We start from the raw sequence: 19,385 nt of genomic DNA on the forward strand, positions 1-19,385 counted from the left end.
AATCGGTTGGCTAGAACTTGAGATATCGTGGTGGTCGTGTCGAAAAAAAGTAGTTTCGAGAAAAACGCGTAAGAAGTGAGTAAAATTTCAGGCAGACTAAGTCATTTAATAGTGCACTATACTTACATTTTATCAATCAGCCATTCCTGCTCCATACATTGGACCTTCTTCTTCTTCAAAATATGTTCTTAAAGGTCTAAACTTTGAAAATATGCAAAAAAAAATCGAATTTTTCAAAATCCTAGACCAGAATACCCCCTTAATCAAACGTTCCTCAAATTAAAAATGTCTCATATATAAAATAATATATAAATTATAAACAAAAAATTGTCCAGATGTGTGTGCGTGTTGTGAACACGATTACTTGAAAACGGTTACAGATAAGTTGATAAACTTTGTAGAACTGATAGAAGGATTTCACCAAATATTTATTGAATTTTTTATAGTATTTAAAAAATCGGTCTTTCTTGTAAAACTTTTTCCACTGACATAATTTAAAGTTAATGCAAAAATATAAAAGATTCCTTAGTTCGAGGTGAATCGATTGACCTATAATATTAATACATTCTATTAAATAATAAGAAAGTTATAGTCATTTATATTTTATCTCTAAAATAATTTAAAGTTGATGAAAAATTAAAAAAGATTCCTTCATTCAATGCGAATCGATTAGCTATAATACTGCTACATTTTAATGAAGAGTAAGCAAGCTATGTTAAAGCATAATATTTGAAAATACGGTTTTTTATAGTAAAACTTTTTTCTTAACATAATTCCAAGTTGTTGCAAGAATAAAAGATTGCTTGGCGCGAGACGAATCGATTGACCTATAATATTAATACATTTTATTAAAGAGTAAGGAAGATATGGTCATTTATATTATATTAAAAATCGATTTTTATAGTCAAAATTTTCTCATTCTCAAAACTTAAAGTTGATATGAGAATAGAAACGATGTGTTGATTCAAGGCGAAACAATTTTTATGTGCAAAATTGATACACTTTATTGAATAGTAAGGAACCTATGGTAATGCATAATATTTGAAAAAAAATAGTTTTTGTAGTTAAAATTTTTTCATTAACATGGTTCAAAATAGATGCAATAACGAAAAAAAAATCTTTGATTCGATTATCCTATAATATTGATATACTTTATTGCAGAGTAAGGAAGTTGTACTCATTCGTAGTACTTGAAATATCTGTTTTAAACACAAAAACTTTTTTCATCGACATAAATAAAATTTGATGTATGAATAGAAATGACGCTTTAATTGTGAATTTTGAAATCAAATAATTCTAAATATCAACTTTTGAAATTGAAAACTTAATCTTAACTTAAATGAACTTAGCATAAAGCTGGGAAAGGGATAGCGTATGACAAAATGTCCCCCTCACCTTTTCCAGCTTGAAAAATAGTCATTCTAAATACAAAATTTGATTTCTCTGATTTGTCATTGTAATAACACATTTTTTGGTATAATTTTGTCATTTTGTATTTTTTGTAAATTTCTATTCTTAAATTGTTCAAAATAAAAACTTTAGTTTATCTATTATTTAAAAAAATTATAAATGTTTCCTCTATGAGGAAGCAAATGCAGTTGCTAGGCAAGCAAAGTGTTCATGAAATGATATCTTTATAATTCACGCGATTTCAGGTTAGGTCTCACGGGTCCGGGTTTGAGGGGATCCATAATTTCAGTATTAATATGCGTCTTACTTTCATCTACGAGACCCCTTGGATTAATGTAAGATCATCTCAACCTCACGCTAACTTTTCCGCATAAATATCGTCTTAACTAATTCAGGCATTCACTGTCTGAATATCAATCTTTTTGTTTACTTACTTTAATAATTAAAACACATTGTTAATTTCATATTTTATATGCTTCTTTTTGTTACGCTTTAAAATAAGTCGAATTATCCACTTAAATTAGGTATTTGGTTTTTCGTATGCTCAATAACTCTTTTACGAAGATCCGAAGAGTTTCTCCAACGTGTGTGGATCAAAGCGGTAATGATTGACAAGATGAGGAAAAAATGAATCGTGCTCACGAGGTAGCACGTAAACCTTGCTCTCCCAAAATACCTGGCAGACTGCGATCGACTCGTATATTTCTAGCAAGTAAGAGAGGAATGAGCTGGCGACCTGTGATGTAAGTAAACTGCAAAGCGTCTTTAGTAATCGCAAGAGACGTCGTGACAGTGGTACAGTCTCTTTTTCTACCTCGTCTTATTTACTCATATTTCCTTTTCAATTTTTTTTTTATCAAAATTCCATAAAAAGTGACGATGGAGGCCGAAGTTTGGGACTACCTCGCAGAAAAATGGGAGCACATAGAAGAACCTGTGAGTCATTCATTCACCTTATTCGATTTGACATCCTAATCGCAGAAACTTACCAAAGCATCACAATAGAGTTTCCATGACCCTGACACAATTTTTCAATCAAAATGAAGAGTTGAGAGCCAATATTATTTGTACTTGTCTTATAATTTGAGTGAACTTGGCCTTGGTTCCTAAAAGGTCATTTAGGAATTTTTGGCACAAGTATTTCTTAATGTCATTAGGTGCAATGCAGAGTGGCCGCAAAAAAAACTTTATTGCCAAAATTCTTGATTTTTCTCTGACCAATTTTTTATTTTCCCTGACCATTAATATTCAAAAGTCAGTATTTTGACCTTGTCACATTTTTAACATATAATGTTTTATAAGCGGGATAAAATCATTTCAGATTAAAACTTAATAACAAAGTTATTTAAAAAAAGTCGAATATGCTAAACATCACAAATTCATAATATTATAAAAAAAAAACATTTTACTTAATTTTTTTTATTGTTACGTATTTTATTACATATGTTATATATTATTTTGTTATATTTGTTTATTTTTACACCATTCGTATAGTAGATTGAAATTCAATAATAAAATTTATGATTCTTTAAATTTCAGAATAAAATTTCGAATTGAAAGTATTTGAAAAAAATAAAATAAATTATCGCATTCGCCAATGTTACTTTATAGACTATATTAAAATATAAAATTATTCTTTCTTATGTTATTGTTAATTTCCTCCCGCCCCTTCTATTTGTAAATGTGATTTTTAGAGAGGTAACACTGTCGAATTGGCTGACTGGTTTTTAAATGCTTTTATTAAATATTTTCAATTTAAAAATGTTATTCGGGAATTAATAAAATCATCCATTTTGTTAATATATTTCACTGCTTAATTCCACCTATTTTTTAAATATTTTTTTTTTACTTTCTACCTTTCAGCCCATAAGGGTACGTACTTAAATTACGTAAAAGTTCAAGGGGAGGGGGTCAAAGAATTTTTTATAATTTATTGATGGGGGGGGGGTATTCCATGTACGTAATTTTGGGGTATTCGCGAATAAACAAACAATTCGCAGTAATTGTACAGAAATTTAATATGAATTTAAATTTACACGCCAAAAAAAAACCTAATAAGTCAGGGATTTAGAATAGAAATTTTGCAAAAGTCAAGGAATTTCTATCACGATAGATAATTGTCAAGTAGAGTCAATTTAAAAATTTTCAACATTAATATGAAATTGTTTTATTCTGTCTATAAAAGATTCTAGGTTAGGAATGTTGCAAGATTCAGATTCTGACCTTTAAGTATTAATGGCCAAGGAAAATAAAAATTTGTTAGGGAAAAATTAGGTAATTCTTCAAATGAAATTTTGCGGTAAACCCTGACATTATGTTCTTGTTAGTAATTTTTTTACCTTGTATTTATATTGATTTTTTTGCAGTTGCTTCCACCTGAAGATTATATTTTTATTTATAGATTGTATTATTTGGTTGAAAATTCCACTGTATTGTTGAGAATTCAACTATTTCAAAGAAAATTGACTTGTTCTTCAAAATTCATATTTTGTTGTTGAAGTGTCAACTGAAATATTTTTTTTTGATAAAAATTGCACTATTTTTTGAAAATTTGTTCTTTGATTTAAAAATTCATCTGTTTTAGTAGAAATTTGACCTTTCTTGGATTAAAATGCAACTATTTGGTTGAAAATTCAATCATTTTTTTTAAACAGCCTTTTTGTTGAAAATGCAACTATTTTTTTGAAAATTCCTCTCTGGGTTGAAAGTTCAAGTATCTTCGTAAAAAATTTACTTCTTTAAAACTTAAATGTATTTTGATGTTAAAAAGTGAAACTAAAATCTTTTTTGGATGAAAGTTAAAATTTTTATGTTTTTGAAAATTTATCTTTTTGATATAAAAATTCATCTATTTTAGCAGAAATTTAATATATCTTGGATAAATATGCAACTTCTTGGTTGACAATTAATCGTCTTTGCTAAATGATTGAACTATTTTGGTTGAAGTTCTCAATTAAGAAGTCTTTCTTTTTTTTAAGATTCATATTTTTAGTTAAAAGTTTATCTCTTTGGTTAAAAATTTAACTTTGTTGAAAACTGGATTTTTTAAATTGGAAATTCAACTGGGTGGGTAAAAATTGGACTACTTTCTTGAAAATGTATTTTATTGAATGCTTATATCTTTGGTTGAAAATTTAAATATTTTGTTGAAAATTAATATTTCTGCTGAAAATTCATATTTTCTGTTTGAAAATTAAATTTTTGTGCAAAAAATTCTTTTTTGGATTAAAGATACAACAATTTATGTGAACTTTTTTCTCTTGCCTGAAAAATCTTTATTCGTTGAAAATTCGTCTTTTTGGTTTTAAAATTAATTTTTTTGTAGATAAAATGTCATCTTTTTTGGTTGAAATATCAACTATTACACTTTTTGTTGCCAATTAATCTTTTTGGGTTAAAATTCAAATTATTTTGTTGAAAATTTTATTATGTTGTTGACAATTCAAGTGTTTTGTTCAAAAGTCATCTTTTATGGTAGAATTAAAAAAATTAATTAATAAATATGAAAATTTCAAATATGTGTTTGAAATGATGTTTCATTTCGTTGATAAAATCTTCTATGTTAAAAATATTACAAGATTAAGGTGCTGGTATTTTAATGCTAATAGCCAGAGAAAATGCAAAATTGATGAAGGGAAAATACAAAAAAAAAATGCAAATTTCACCCAGCAAAGCATATATTACCTTACATACAAAAAATGTCAATTCATTCCAAGTGCCATATTTAAATATTTCTAGATAACATAAATACTGTACAGTAAGAACGGGAGGGTGGTACAAATATTTTGTTACGTTTCGTGGCAGGTGAGAGTGGGGGTCTTGAGCTGGGCTTATAATTTGTTGCGTAATCTAAGTATGCTCCCTTAGAGTTACACTGACTGAAATTAATGTTGATGATTATGAAGAGTGACTATATTTTGAAATTAAATCTTCAAGACCTGATTAAACTTTGGGTACCAAAGTTCGGCTTTTCATAATTTGAATACAATTCTGTTTATCTACAATCTATTATAGATATATATTATTCTTTTAACTACTCAACACGTGCTCAATAATTTATGACAAAGCACAAAGTTCATTTGTTACTAAAAAGCTTTCTCAACTTATCAGTCATCTTATTCTACTTTTTTCGAACTTGATTCGAGAATACGTCACGAAGGTCATGGACTCGTGAGTAGCCTAGTAGAGTAATGACTAATGAGAATGAACGGAAACATGGAACGGCAAGAGTTCATTCAAGTGTGCATGATAGTGGATTGTGATAAAGAATAATGAAAATACTAATAAGATTATGATCATGACTCTTCAATTAATACTAGTTTACTCTGTTTACAAGTATGCTACATAGATCAAAGAATACCAGTTTCGATTGTCCCTGGTGAAAAAATGTTTACAAAAAAGTACACACATCTAAAGCCATTTTTACAGTTCTCGAAATTTGAATTAGTAAAATATAACCGATTGTCAGTTAAATTCTACTCATTTCTGTAGCTAGAATTGAATCACTGACAATTAGTAGAATTGTATTTATTGGACTAGTAAAACGAAAATTACTAATTGAATCAGTGATATGTACCTGCACTAATAAAACTGATTGATCAGTTATAATTGTATGGAAGAAATCAGTTAATTTGAAAAGGTTACGTTCTAAATATATTTGGACGTTATTTTGAAATTTGAAATTGTTTAAAATTTGAAATTACTTAGCAAGTGTAAATAATGAAATAAACAATCAAATAATAATAATCCAATAATTGCTTATTCATTTATTAAAATAAAGATTTGAAAACTGAAGTCATTCTGAATCAAACAATATTACTTATATATAAAATATTATTTAAATAATGTACATATTTCTGGTTAATACATAGTACATTGAACTTAATGATTAAACGAACTTATTAATCTAGAACATCTTCAATTTGTGGACAATTGAAAAATTTCATCAAGATAATTTGTAAACCTGGTTCAAATACACTAAAAATAACGCTTTAAACTTAAGGACGTTTAAAAAACAAAAATGCAAAAAAATTTTAAATGTCGTTGGAATATTTTGCAAGTCTTTTTGTCGTGCACCAGGAACTTTGACAAAAATATCTAAAACACGTAAAAAATTATGCTTCAAATTAAAAAAAAAAATGTAATTCTTTACATTTTGGTCTAATTGAAAAATTTAACCCAGTTTCTGAAGTTTTTGAAAATTATATAAAAGTACATATGTTGCAAGTCTTCCAACCATGTATAAGAAACGTTGACAAACATTTCTGAAATTTTGAAAAAAAAAAAATATTTTTAAATTCTTAAAATGCTTAACATTTTTTAATTTTGGTTGGACGTATATCTGGTCAATGAACATAAACTTCATTTGAGGACTTTTAAAAAGTGCATCAATGGCTCCCGCGATTGAACAAATCATACAACATTCAGGTAAGCATACAGCTAGATGCCACCAAAATGTTATGACTTTCGGACTCTATGAGTACCGAAACGTAAAGATCCGTTAAAAACCAAAGAGCGAAATTTTGAACGATTATTACACTATCATTAATGAGAATGTAAAATAAACGTAAACAATTAGAAAAAAACAGGAAAATCCGTCTTCGTAATGACCCCAAAGGTCCTTTGAGGGATGATAAACTTTACAAATGCTAAATGGTTTTGTGTATGAATATTCAATTAAAAATTACTACCTTTCAATTTTTTGATGACTTCATCATCGACGATGCCTAATTATAGCAATTCCTTGCACAATTCTTTGCAGCTGAATTTATAAAAATTTGTCATTTTTCTATTCTCTAGTTTCTTTCGTCTGCTGCCAATTAGGTATTTTCACTTCAAATCAAGAGGCTAACTCCACTTCGTAGATAGCTGAGGTTAAAACGAGGGACCAAATGCATGGGATTTAGTTCAATCTTGCCCTATTTTGCTAATACCTTCATAAAAGATAATTTTATATATATATAAGTTTAGTTAAAAAATAGTTTCTATTTTTTAATTTCTATTTAATGAAATAATAAAATTATTCTAATTATTATAAATTACAACGATATTACAGAAATAAAGTTTTGTTCCATGCATTTGATCCATTGTTTTCACCTCAGCTTTTAACGAAGTGAAGTTAGCTGATGGTTGAAGTGAAAATACCTAATTTTGGCGCCTTGTATTACTGCGCTTGCGTGGAATTCAAAATGGACATTAAAAACAATTCTAGTAATTAAAATAAATAATTATCATAAGATGGACAAGAATGTATATAAATTGTGTTTATTAAAATTTTGTTTAAAAAAAATAAGTTAGTTTGCGGAATTCAATGAAAATAAACTGCTAATTAGAAAATACACATGTTATACATTTTTCTCTTAACTGAACCTCAGCAAGTTTTTGAAAAAAATATTGTTTGTTATATGCATAATAGTAACAACTTCAAATATTTTATAATTTTCAAAGTAAACTTACCTTTCATGAAATTTTATTCACACAAACATATACATCTCTTTATCACCTTCAAAAAATTTTTGACGTGCAGTGACAATATATTATCAATGAGATACAGATGTAATAAATTTTCTTCACTCTCAAATGGAGACACGAATATAGGTGAAAAATTAAAATGTAATGGAAAGAATAAAATATTTTCAAATGAAACGTGTATAACAATAGATGGGTAAAATTAATTTGTAAATTACTCTTAGTACTTGACAACATTTACACCCGTGCATTGTTATACACTAAGTTTATATATTCTAAGGAAAAAATAATAATTAAACTTATAGTTAAACCTCAATATTACAAATAATATTGGAGGATAAATAAAATCCTAATTAGAAATTTTTCCTCTTTCAATTTGTTCTAAGTCTATAAATGATTCACTACAGTTATGGTATAGCTGATTAACTTCAGTTACGGGGTTTTTTACGGTTAAAATTAGTAAATCTCTGAAAATAACTGATTTATCAATTAAAATGAAGTGTACTGGAAGAATTAGTAAAATTTCTACTAATTCAAATTTAGAGAGAGGAGTCCATAAATAAATACAAGAAATTACAATCAAATTAACTGGAAAGTACAACTTTTTAATATTACTGAGATGAATTTTGTACTTATTTTGTATTTTACTGTATATTGTTGTACTTCATTACGTTTTCTTTTCCCACAAAAATTAACAACTATAAGAATCTTCAAGAATTTACAGGCTTTGTAGCCAAAAAGTTGTTCTTTTCCGACCTAGGATATAAATATCTAGAATATTGCAATAAGAAATAATAAGATGATCGTTCTCAATTTTAGCTCATCCTGGGGCGAAAAAGAACAACTTCTTGACTGCAAATAAAAATTTAGCAATTAAGAAAAAATTGATCATGTTCATCGAAATTAAAGGATTTTAACTCATAATTATATAAATTTGTACATTTGAAGTTTTAAAAACTGAACTGCAAATCAAATAATCAAAGTGGAATACTTTAAAAAATGTTTAAGTTTAATTTCAAGACTTCAATATTCAAAAGTATTCCACTTTAAGTGTTTTAATTTGCAGTTCATATTTTATAACTCCAAATGAAATGATAAAATGGTTTTAGCTTTTTGTCAAAAATTTTCAAACAGGTTTGTACATTTCTACAATAAACCACCAGTGTTTAAAAAGTAATTTTAATTTTTCCAATATTAGATCTTTTGTAAAATCTTGTATTTTTTGTAAAGATTTGTAATTTTCAACAATAATTTACTAAAAAATTAAAAATGCTTTTATGACGTCAAACGCCCAAATTAAAAAAAAATTAAAATGCTGTATTTTTCTGTAATACCTAGCAGATTGTTACAACAAAGTAAAAAAATATTGTTAAAAAGTTATACAAATTTTGGAATTGTAGAGACTTAGTACTTAATTATATTTTATTTTACTTTTCTGCAAGAAAATACATGAAAAATGAGCTATTTGTATGGCATTGTCATTTTTAAAAATAAATTTTGTACATTTTTTCACAAAAAAGTACATGTTTTAACAGAAAATTACATCTGTAGAAATGCTGTACTATCTTGTAAAATTGTCTCCATCAGGAATTAACCAGCATAAGGAAAAATGGGCATAGTCAAATTTTGTATTTTTTTTAGTATGATTTGTTCGGCATCAAAGTTTTTCTTGATACTTCATTTAGCAGAAAAAAATCTTTTATTGGGAGAATCAAACATTTGGTTGCTATGCACTGAAAAAACACGGCTAGCCTCGTTTAAGTTCAACCCAAAAGTTATACTTGTACTTCCAGTTTCTCTTTTTTTATGTGTTTCGGGAATGCCCTGCGTTTATTTTAAGTTAAGGAAGCAAAAATCGTACTACGCGTTTTCGAGAAAAACAATTTTTTCATCTTTAATGATTAAAAATGTCACTTTTCTCGAAAAAGACGCAAAATATGTACAGCAGCTCATGGTACCAAATGGTTCCCCTTTCTGAAATCTATAAAAAACATACTTTTACTAGTTTTGAATTTTGTGCATTTTAACCAATTTTTCCTAAAAATGACAAAAATCAATAAAAGAAGAGGAAAATAGCATTTAATTTAATGAAAATCAACATTTTTTAAAAAGTTTTGTTTTGTTTTGAGAAACAATGTGAAGAACATATTACATTACTACTGTATCTTCAACAAAATAATTAAATTTTCAAGCCAAAGAATAAATTTTTTCGAAGACAGGTAATTCTCCAAAAACAGTTATTTTCTATCAAGAAAGATGACTTTTCTACCAAAGGACGAATTTTTAAACAGTCTAATTGATAGAAAAAAATCAATTTAATTTTAAACCAAATAGTTCAATTTGCAAACGAAAATTTTAATTTCCAACAAATGAGTTCATTTTCAGCCTAATAGTTTAATTTACTACCAAATTATTTAATTCAGAAGACAAAAAGATTAACATACTCTAGAATAGTTGAATTTTCATTTAAAATAATGAATCTTCAACCAATAATTTTTTAACAGTTGCATTTGTAATTGAAAATAATGATTTTTTAATTAAGATGAGTGATTTTCGTCCAAAAGGACGAATTTTCAACCAAAGCGATGCAATTTCAACTAAAATTATGAATCTAAAAAAAAATTAAGTTTTAACAAAAGAGTTAAAAGTTAAACCCAAAAGAGTATTTTCTGACCAAGAAGATTTTTTTAAATGGAATAGTTACATTTGCAACCAATGAAATGAATTTTTAACTAAGAAGTTCAACTTTCAAACAAATGACTGAATTTTTTACGAAGAAAGATAACCTTCTAACAAAATAGTTACATTTTTAATAGAATAATAAAATGTTCAACCAAATATTAGAATTTTAATCCGATGAATTCCAAATCAACAATAATTATTGTTGACTATAATCAACCAAATCAACAATTTTTCAGACCGAAAAATACTTTCTACCGACCATGTATGTTTAACCAAAAAAGATTTCATAATTTTAAATAAAAAATAGTTGATTTCAACTAGAAAAGACGGATTATTAAAATTAAAATTGTTCAATTTACAGTTAAACAAATTGACATTCAACCAGGAAAAATTAATTTTCAGTATAATAATAAAATTTTCAACCAAAGAGATGAATCTTCCACCAAATTAAATTAATTTTTGACCAAATAGTTGAAATTTTAATCAAGTAGTTAAATCTTCATAAACAAAATTAAAAAACAGTCTTGTTAAACGGAAATGGCAAATTTTTAACCGGATAGGTAAATTTTCAACCTAAAACTATTTTCCTACCAAAATATTTAAATTTTCCACAAAAAACAAACAAAAAACAAGAAAGACCGAATAGTTAAATTTTTAAGCCAAAAAGACGAATTTCTCATTAGACAACTAGCCGGGAAAATTGTACAGAGTGGGAAACATGATATATAATTTTCCATTTATTTTATGCATTTTTGTATAAATCAAATAAACATTATAAATAATTTGTTCCATTATATTTAAACTATATATATTCTTTCTACCAATGCAATTTATTTGTTATCAAAAAAGTTCCTTTTCAACCAGAAAAGACGACTTTTTAATCTAAAAGTAAGAATTTTCTATAAAAAAAGAATGTTCAATAAATTAGTTGAATCTTCGACTAAAAGAGATCGCTGTAACAGAGTAATTGACTTTTTAACAAAACAAGTAAATTTTCAACAAAATAGTTGAATGAATTCTTAACCAAATAGGTGAATTTTCAATCTAAAAAAAACCTATTTTTCATAAGATAGTGGAAAGTTAAAAAAAGTTCCTTTCAACAAGATTCCTTTTCTACCAAGAAATATGAATTTTTTATGCAAATGGACGAATTTTCGGTCAAAAAGCATTAAGTAATCAACCAAACAGTGGAATTTTCAATCAAAAGAGATGAATAATTCTAAACCAAAAATATAATGGAAGATTGTTTAAATAAAAAGAGTTAACTTTCAACCAAAAATATTGGTATTTTCTTATCGGGTTCTTTCATTTATTCAAGATGACGAGAAAATGAGAAAAGGGGGAAGTTTCTTGAAAATAGGGGAAAAAGAGGAAATATTTTTAAAAAAAGGGACTAGGGAAGAGTGTGAAATCTGAGCGTGTGATGAAAAATGTTGTGCAGTTACATTTTTCGTAAAATTTCAAAACTCATGTGGAATTTTCCGTAAGGATAATGTAAAATGTAGAGGGTAAAAAGTGGTTTTCATGTACATAAACAGTTGCACAGTTTTTCATTAAATAATGAATCAGCTAATCATTTATTAAATCCTGACCAAATATTTTCGAAGTTTTTTAATGTGGTTTACTTATTTTTCGTGAGTGAAAAGGATTTGTTTTGAGTTCTGTTCGTTAAGAATTATATAACTTTTGTATAATTTATTTTGCTATGCCAGCAAAAAGCAAACATGCTACCCACCACAGTGTGAAATTTCTGAATGGTTTTATTTTTGGATAGACTTTAATTTTAGAATGAGGTAGTACTGCCAAATTTAACGAGTTATTGAAAATGAAGTTATATCATTTAAAAATGTATACGAAATATTTTGAGTTATTAATGAGACGTCCTCTCTAAAACGGCATTAATGAAACTTCACCAGTAGATTAAACAAAAAATCAGCATTTGTTTGCTATACTTTTGTTTTTGCTATATTTTACTCAGAAAAAAACATCAGGGTTCTTCTGTCAAAATAATTAATTCAACGACTGCGAATCTGCGATCATCGAAGTTGAGCAGTGCTGGTTACGGTTACAACTCGGATGGAGGCCATATTAAAAATGGGGTTATCATCTATCAGAATTTAAGCTGCCATAATTCTGAAGCTAATGTACCCATAATAACACTGATACTAATTAAAATTTGATATTATTTAAGGAAAAAGTTCTTTTCAAATGAAGCAAACTTTTTTTTGACTGTATTAAATTGGCGGCTTTAAGCCGCTGAATGCAGCAGAAATCAGAGAAATTATTCTGAGTAAAACTTTCGATAACAAAAAACCGGCTGCATTTTTTAACCAAAATCGAATTAAATAAGAGATGCCATTTTTTAAATTTTGAGACTTCAATTTATGAATATCTAAAAGTGCCCTATTTGCTTTTCGTATTCCCTTTTGCATAGCCATCATAGTACATTATTTATTTTTAAATAATGTATCTCATTTTTAAGGGAATGAATAATTTTATCCTACTTGTTGCACATTTTTAAACAATAATTTGTCATTTGATGAGATCATTATCGAATACAATCAGTGTAATAACAATAAAATTACTAATCATAAAAACGCGTAAAACAAGTATGAAAAAATTATTATTTTCCTTAAAAATGAAACCAGAAATCCATCAAAAATACCAAACTTAGAGGATTATTGATATCTGAGAACAATTTTTTTTTAAGATTATTGAGTAAATTCTGAAGACCTTTTTTGTCTTTTAAATTGAATCGCCCTGATGCACACCCATAAATCTTTAATATTTAAAAAAATGTGCTGTTCAAGAATTCAACTGTATATTTTTGTCTGAGTAAATCCTCAAAGATTCGATTTTATGGAAACCATTAATCTTCTTTAAAAATGGGATAATCCATAAAAATGCATTATGGAATTCTCTAAAGCAATAATTCAGTATTATCTCGTGCTCTATTGTCACCAATAAACCACTGAAGAACGAAAATTTAATGTTCCATATCTTTATGGTAGATTTGGACTTTCGTTTATAGTGTTGCATAATAATGCTAAAACAAATATTACAATTACTGCATCGAGATTCGAGTTGCTGGTTGTGTTATTTGGAGAAATTTTTTTTGGTTGAACAACAAAATAATTTTCTTGGTATATATTGGTATTGGGAACTAGTTTATAAATGAAGCTTTATATTCGTCTCTAGGACGAAAAATTTTTCTATGATCTTAAGAATTGAAACAATATTATCAGTCACATGTCTTTAGAAAGAAAACAGATTAATTTTTCCGAACAAAATTTAAAACCAACTAAAAATAATTATCTTAACAAAATTTTTGTTAAAAATTTGTTAAAAATAGTTCAATTTTAATAAATTATCGCTAATTTCGCAGAAACATCACGTATAATCCTACTAGTTTCGATTTTCAAAATTTGGAAACTGTACAGTTGTAGATAATGTTTTTCCCGAAAAATAAGCTATCATTCATTAAAATTCTACCTTTCTCCAAAAATTAATAAGAAGCGGTAGTAAGAACAAAATTAAATTGCAAAAAACTTTGTTAAAATGAATGTTTGTTGTAAGTTTGAACATTTTTGCATGACAAATAATGCTTTTCTATTTGAAATTACATCATCGATTATGTTCTTTTCATTCTTACAAGCATACAAAAATATTTTTTGATATCTGATTTTTGATGCAACTATCTTAAAAGAGAAAGATTCGATTTCATGAAATTGACTGGCAGTAAATTGATTCAAGAAATAAATTGTTAACTCTAATTGGCATTTTAATGAATTTATTTAATTATAAAAAAATCTTCCTTCTGAAACATGTTCATGCCCCCCCCCCTCACCCATAATTATCGAACAGAGGGGTCATCATTGATAGCATATCTTGGACCAATTGCATCGCTCAGGCGCAGTAGGTCATCCGCTGTGTTTCCTATAAAAATAACTTTAAAAAGAGATTCTCTTCTCATTTCTTCACGAGAAATTCCTTTTGTAGGGTAGTCGTGCAGGCGCGAAAAAAATAAATAAACAAACTTATTCTCGAATCGTGAACTAGTGTGATCGAATAAAATAAAAATAACTGTTTCTTAAGAAGGACTCAGTTTGGAACTGTAATTTTCAAAACCGGAAACTGCGAATATGAAAACGAAAAATATTTCATTTTTGAGTAAAATTTTCAAGTGCTACACCAAAGAGAAGATAATCGAAACGTGGTTGTCTGATGCAGAGGATAATGCTGAAACTAATCTTTCAGTGACTCCACAGGTACCAGTAGTTAGGCGAGATTTACCATTTGTCTAATTCAGAAATTCAGGATAATGTTTTGTAAATATTTGTCGCCGACTTTGACTAATTGATAAGAGATCATTTTTCGATATGGATTAAAAAAAAATATATTTTTCCTGAATCATGGATAAAAGATGTAGTTTAGCCAACCTTAAACTTGATCTTTACATTGAATGTAATCTTCTTTGCGTTCACATTCTACCGCAATCCAATGTAATTTCCTGTTATTTCGATTTAATATGCGTTTTGTTTCAAGAAACTTTTGATGAGATTTCCTCTCATAATCTTATTAAAAGCTTTTATTTTTATTGAATAACATTTTTTTCTTAGCTTAAATAAAGGCGAAGATTACGAGACAAGATGTTTATCATTATAATTTTTCCAATAATTAAATTTTATCGATTTTTTAACGAAAAGAATTTTGTAATTATATTATTATTATTATTTTATTTATTAGTTTATATTATGAATTAAATCAAATTATTATTAAATTAATTATTTAATTATTATTTATCATTGAAATAGCCCAAAAAATGTTTAAAAAGTTTCCATTTTCGGGCAATGAAAATTTGTTAGGAATTGAAGAGGAGCCTCTATGAAATAAAACCGTATCCATCATTTTCAATTTTAAAGCCCTTCTTTCTCCCCAGTACGCTCCAAATATGGTCCAAAATTAAAAACTACATTTTTACATACTATTGTTAATTACAACGAATAATTATATGATATTATATAATTTTGATATTATTATTATTATTGATATTATTCTGATTATCAAAATTTTCTGCCGCATTTTGTTATACAAATTAATACGAATAGACAATTTGAATATCTCAAAAGATTTTAAAATAATTTTTAATTGTTCGGATAAATGTAACTTATTTAAACAATTTATTTTTCCAAAATATGTGAAAAATAATCATATATTACAAATGAAATGTAATTTTTGGTCATTTTTTAAATAAGTAAATTTAAAGAAAAAGCAATGTTGTGATTATTTAAACAAATAATTATTTATATTTTCAAAATTTCTAACAATCGAGCAAGAGATATGTACGTTTTTCTCAAAATGGTATCCTATATGCTACACTGTTAGAAATTTCTGCAGAAATTTTCAGAGACGTGTCACTAAAGCTTTTTGCAGAAATCGCTTCTGAATTTTCCGAAACTGTAACCAAAATTTCAGCAACGGTAACTGCATAAAACTCCAGTCACATGTATCACAACATTCTGTTACAGTTTAGGAGTTTTCAGTTATTGTAACTGAAAATTCCTAGATGTTAAAAATTTTGTTTCGGTTCATTATTTTAATATAAAACATGAAGTCTATATTTGTCCTGAGAATATAAATAGCAAGAAAATATATCTGAAGTGAAGAGTAATTACTTATTATGTATCTACGTTATATGTACACTCATTATATCAAATAAATAATCAAAGCCCATCTTTTATCATAAGAAGTTTGTTCGACATTTGATATATTGAGCATATAATATAACATAGCACCGTGTGTCTGAACATGGGTTTAATGGAAAAAAATTGCACCACAGATATTCCAACATGAATCGATTAGTACATTGAAATGAAGGATCTGTGCCGAATTTCAACAATTTTCGCCAAGCTGTTTCGAAAAAAATGCGTTTGAAATTTAAAAATAGCAAATTGTCAAATTTAAGTAATTTACTATAAAAATTATATTTATTGTATTCATTTCACTATATTAGTATCGTTCCATAATCATATAATTATATTAAAACGCACATGATGTTAAATTATTACTAATTTTTCAAAATAAATCTCTTAAAAAACTGAATAATTATAAAATAATTATGAAATAATGTAATTATATGCGCATTAATTTTCAAAATAGTTTTAAAAAAATTAAATTTAACAGTTATAAGTACTTTACAGTGATTATTATGATATATATCTCGTACAAAATATATCAATTAATATAACACAATTATATTCAATTGTTTATAAAGTACATTTTTCTATGCATATTATTCAGTTTCAAACGTGACAAGAGTTGTATTCTCGGAATGCATTTAATAAATTTGCAGGATACTTAGCATTTGTATAAGGTACTTTATATTTATCCCAAGTTGTTTTGGAATCGGCATGAACAGATTCTATGCACTGCTCACTAAAATGTCCCAGGGCTTTGTGTGTTCTGCGACAGAAATGTAATACATGAAAAAACACTGCATGAACTTTTTGTGTAATGCGGAAATAATTTTTCCCAAGTTTGCTTTTAAATCTTGAGAAAAACAAGAATCAACAACTGCTAAAAAGTCTTGAAAACACTTGACATATTTAAGGCATTTGATAAAAAAAACGACGTAAAATGTCTATTTTATTTAACAGCATTTCACAAGAATTGCCGGAAAATGCAGGAGTGTTAAATAAAATAGACATTTACGTAGTTTTTGTTGTATAAAATGCCTTAATAATGTAAAGTGTTTTCAAGACTTCACAGAAAAAACAGAAGATAAACTTTACATAGATTTCCGACGAAAGATTCTCTGCAACAAAAAACAAATAACGGTTAAGCTTTCTTTTTTTTCTATGGCAAACACACTTTTTTGAAAGACGCGAAGTTGGTTAAACAAAACTTTATCGCTCAAAAACATTTCCTGCGACAAATTTTATTTTTAGTTTTTTCTGTGTTTCTAGCAGTTGTAGATTTTTGTTCGTCTCAAGATTTGAAAGCAAACTTTGAAAAAAATATTTCTGCATTTCAAGAAAGCTACTGTAATTTGGGGATATCTATTATACAAAAAGTTCATGCAGTGTTTTTTTATGTATTAAATTTCTGTCGCAGAACAGGCAAAGCCCTGGGAATTTTTAGTGAGCAGTGCATAGAATCTGTTCATGCCGATTTCAAAACAACTTGGGGTAAATATAAAGTAGCTTATTCAAATGCTTAGTATCCTGAGACTTTATTAAAAGTAGTTCGAGAATACAACTCTCGTCGCGTTTGAAATTGAATAAAAGACATAGAAAAACGAACTTTATTTGATTCTATACATTTTTATAAAGAATTAAATATAATTGTCTTATATTAATGGATATATTTTGTACAAGATATATATATATATAATAATAATCACTGTAAAATACTTATAAATGTTAAATTTAATTTTTTTGTACTATGTTGAAAATGAATGCGCATATAATGAAATTATTTCGTAATTATTTTATAATTAATCATTTTTTTAAGAGATTTATTATAAAAAACTAGTAATAATTCAACATTATGTGCATTTTAATATTAATAATAATATTATAATATTAATATTATATGATTATGAAACGATAATAATATAGTTAAATGAATACAATAAATATAATTTTAGTATAGTAAATTACTTAAATTTGACAATTTGATATTTGTAAAATTCAAACGCACTTTTTTCCGAAACGGCCAGGTGAAATTATTGAAATTCAGCATAGATGATTCATTTTAATGTACTAATCAATTCCCGTCGGAACATCTGTGGTGAATTTTTTTCCATTAAACCCATGTTCAGACACACCGTGATAGGTATTCACATACAAATTTCGCTCTAGTCTTACTTTAATTTTTATTTTTAAGACAAATATATGCTGCAAATTTATATTCAAATTAATGAACCAAACAATAATGTCTCTAAACATTACATGTTTAGAGAAAATGACTCACAAAATGTATACAAAATGCTATTTTATTTTTTATAAATAATATTCGTATGTAATTTTTTCATAAAAAAATTAATTTTCAAACAGAAAATATGAAGTTTCAACTAAAATATTAATATTGCTTAAAAAAATGATTTCTTAAAAAAGTGGTTCAACCAAATTAAAAAACAAAATTTGTATCCTCAAACAGAGAAAAGATTAACTTTCAATCAAACAGTATTATTTTTGTCCATGACAAATGAAATTTCTACAAAAAAGAATGAATATCTAAAGCAAAAATACAAACTTAAAGAAAAAATTGAATATTTATCCGAAAAAGACTTTATTTTTACATTTTAAGAACAACATATAAGTTTTCAACAAGAAGTAAATCTTCCACGAAAATTATACTTTAATTTTTAATGCAAGCGTACGATGTTTCGACGAAACAGTTGAAATTTGAATAAAAAAGGGCAATTTTTGGAAACAAATGGTTGAATTTTTATACAAACAGTTGGATTTTTATCCAAAAAAAAATTTCAGTTTCACTTTTCGGCATAAAAAGATGAGTTTTAAATGAGAAAGAAATTTTCTATGAGAATAGTTGCATTTTCTATCCAAAAATATGCATTTTTAACAAAATAGTTGAAATTTTTAACAAAGAAGAAAAAAACTTAAGAACAAAATTCTTGAATGTTAAACCAAACTTATTATAGTTTGACAAATGAGCATTGAAATATGTGATTTAAAAATAAGTTAATTTTCTATTAAACTAGTTGAATTTTCGCATATATTTCTCGCTTAAACTCGAAAGTGTGCTCTGACCATACCTAATTCTAATTTAGAATTTTCGGAGGATAAGAATAGAAAATAACA

At 26.6% G+C, this 19,385-nt stretch overlaps 1 protein-coding gene across 4 annotated transcripts in view; it reads left to right on the top strand.

Moving 5' to 3' along the window:
• Nucleotides 1-2,120: 2,120 nt before the first annotated feature.
• LOC117167717 (hexokinase type 2) overlaps nt 2,121-19,385 on the top strand; it is an 84,011-nt gene continuing 66,746 nt past the window's right edge. The window contains exons 1-2 of one of the 4 annotated variants that reach the window (XM_033352856.1): nt 2,121-2,153; nt 2,285-2,346. In XM_033352856.1, the coding sequence (XP_033208747.1) occupies nt 2,290-2,346 (57 nt within the window). In that variant the 5' untranslated portion in view covers nt 2,121-2,153; nt 2,285-2,289. The other 3 variants (XM_033352858.1, XM_033352855.1, XM_033352861.1) reach the window with 3 other exon arrangements.

Source organism: Belonocnema kinseyi, chromosome 2 (genome assembly GCF_010883055.1).
Source record: "Belonocnema kinseyi isolate 2016_QV_RU_SX_M_011 chromosome 2, B_treatae_v1, whole genome shotgun sequence".
Taxonomy (NCBI): Eukaryota; Metazoa; Arthropoda; class Insecta; order Hymenoptera; family Cynipidae; genus Belonocnema; species Belonocnema kinseyi.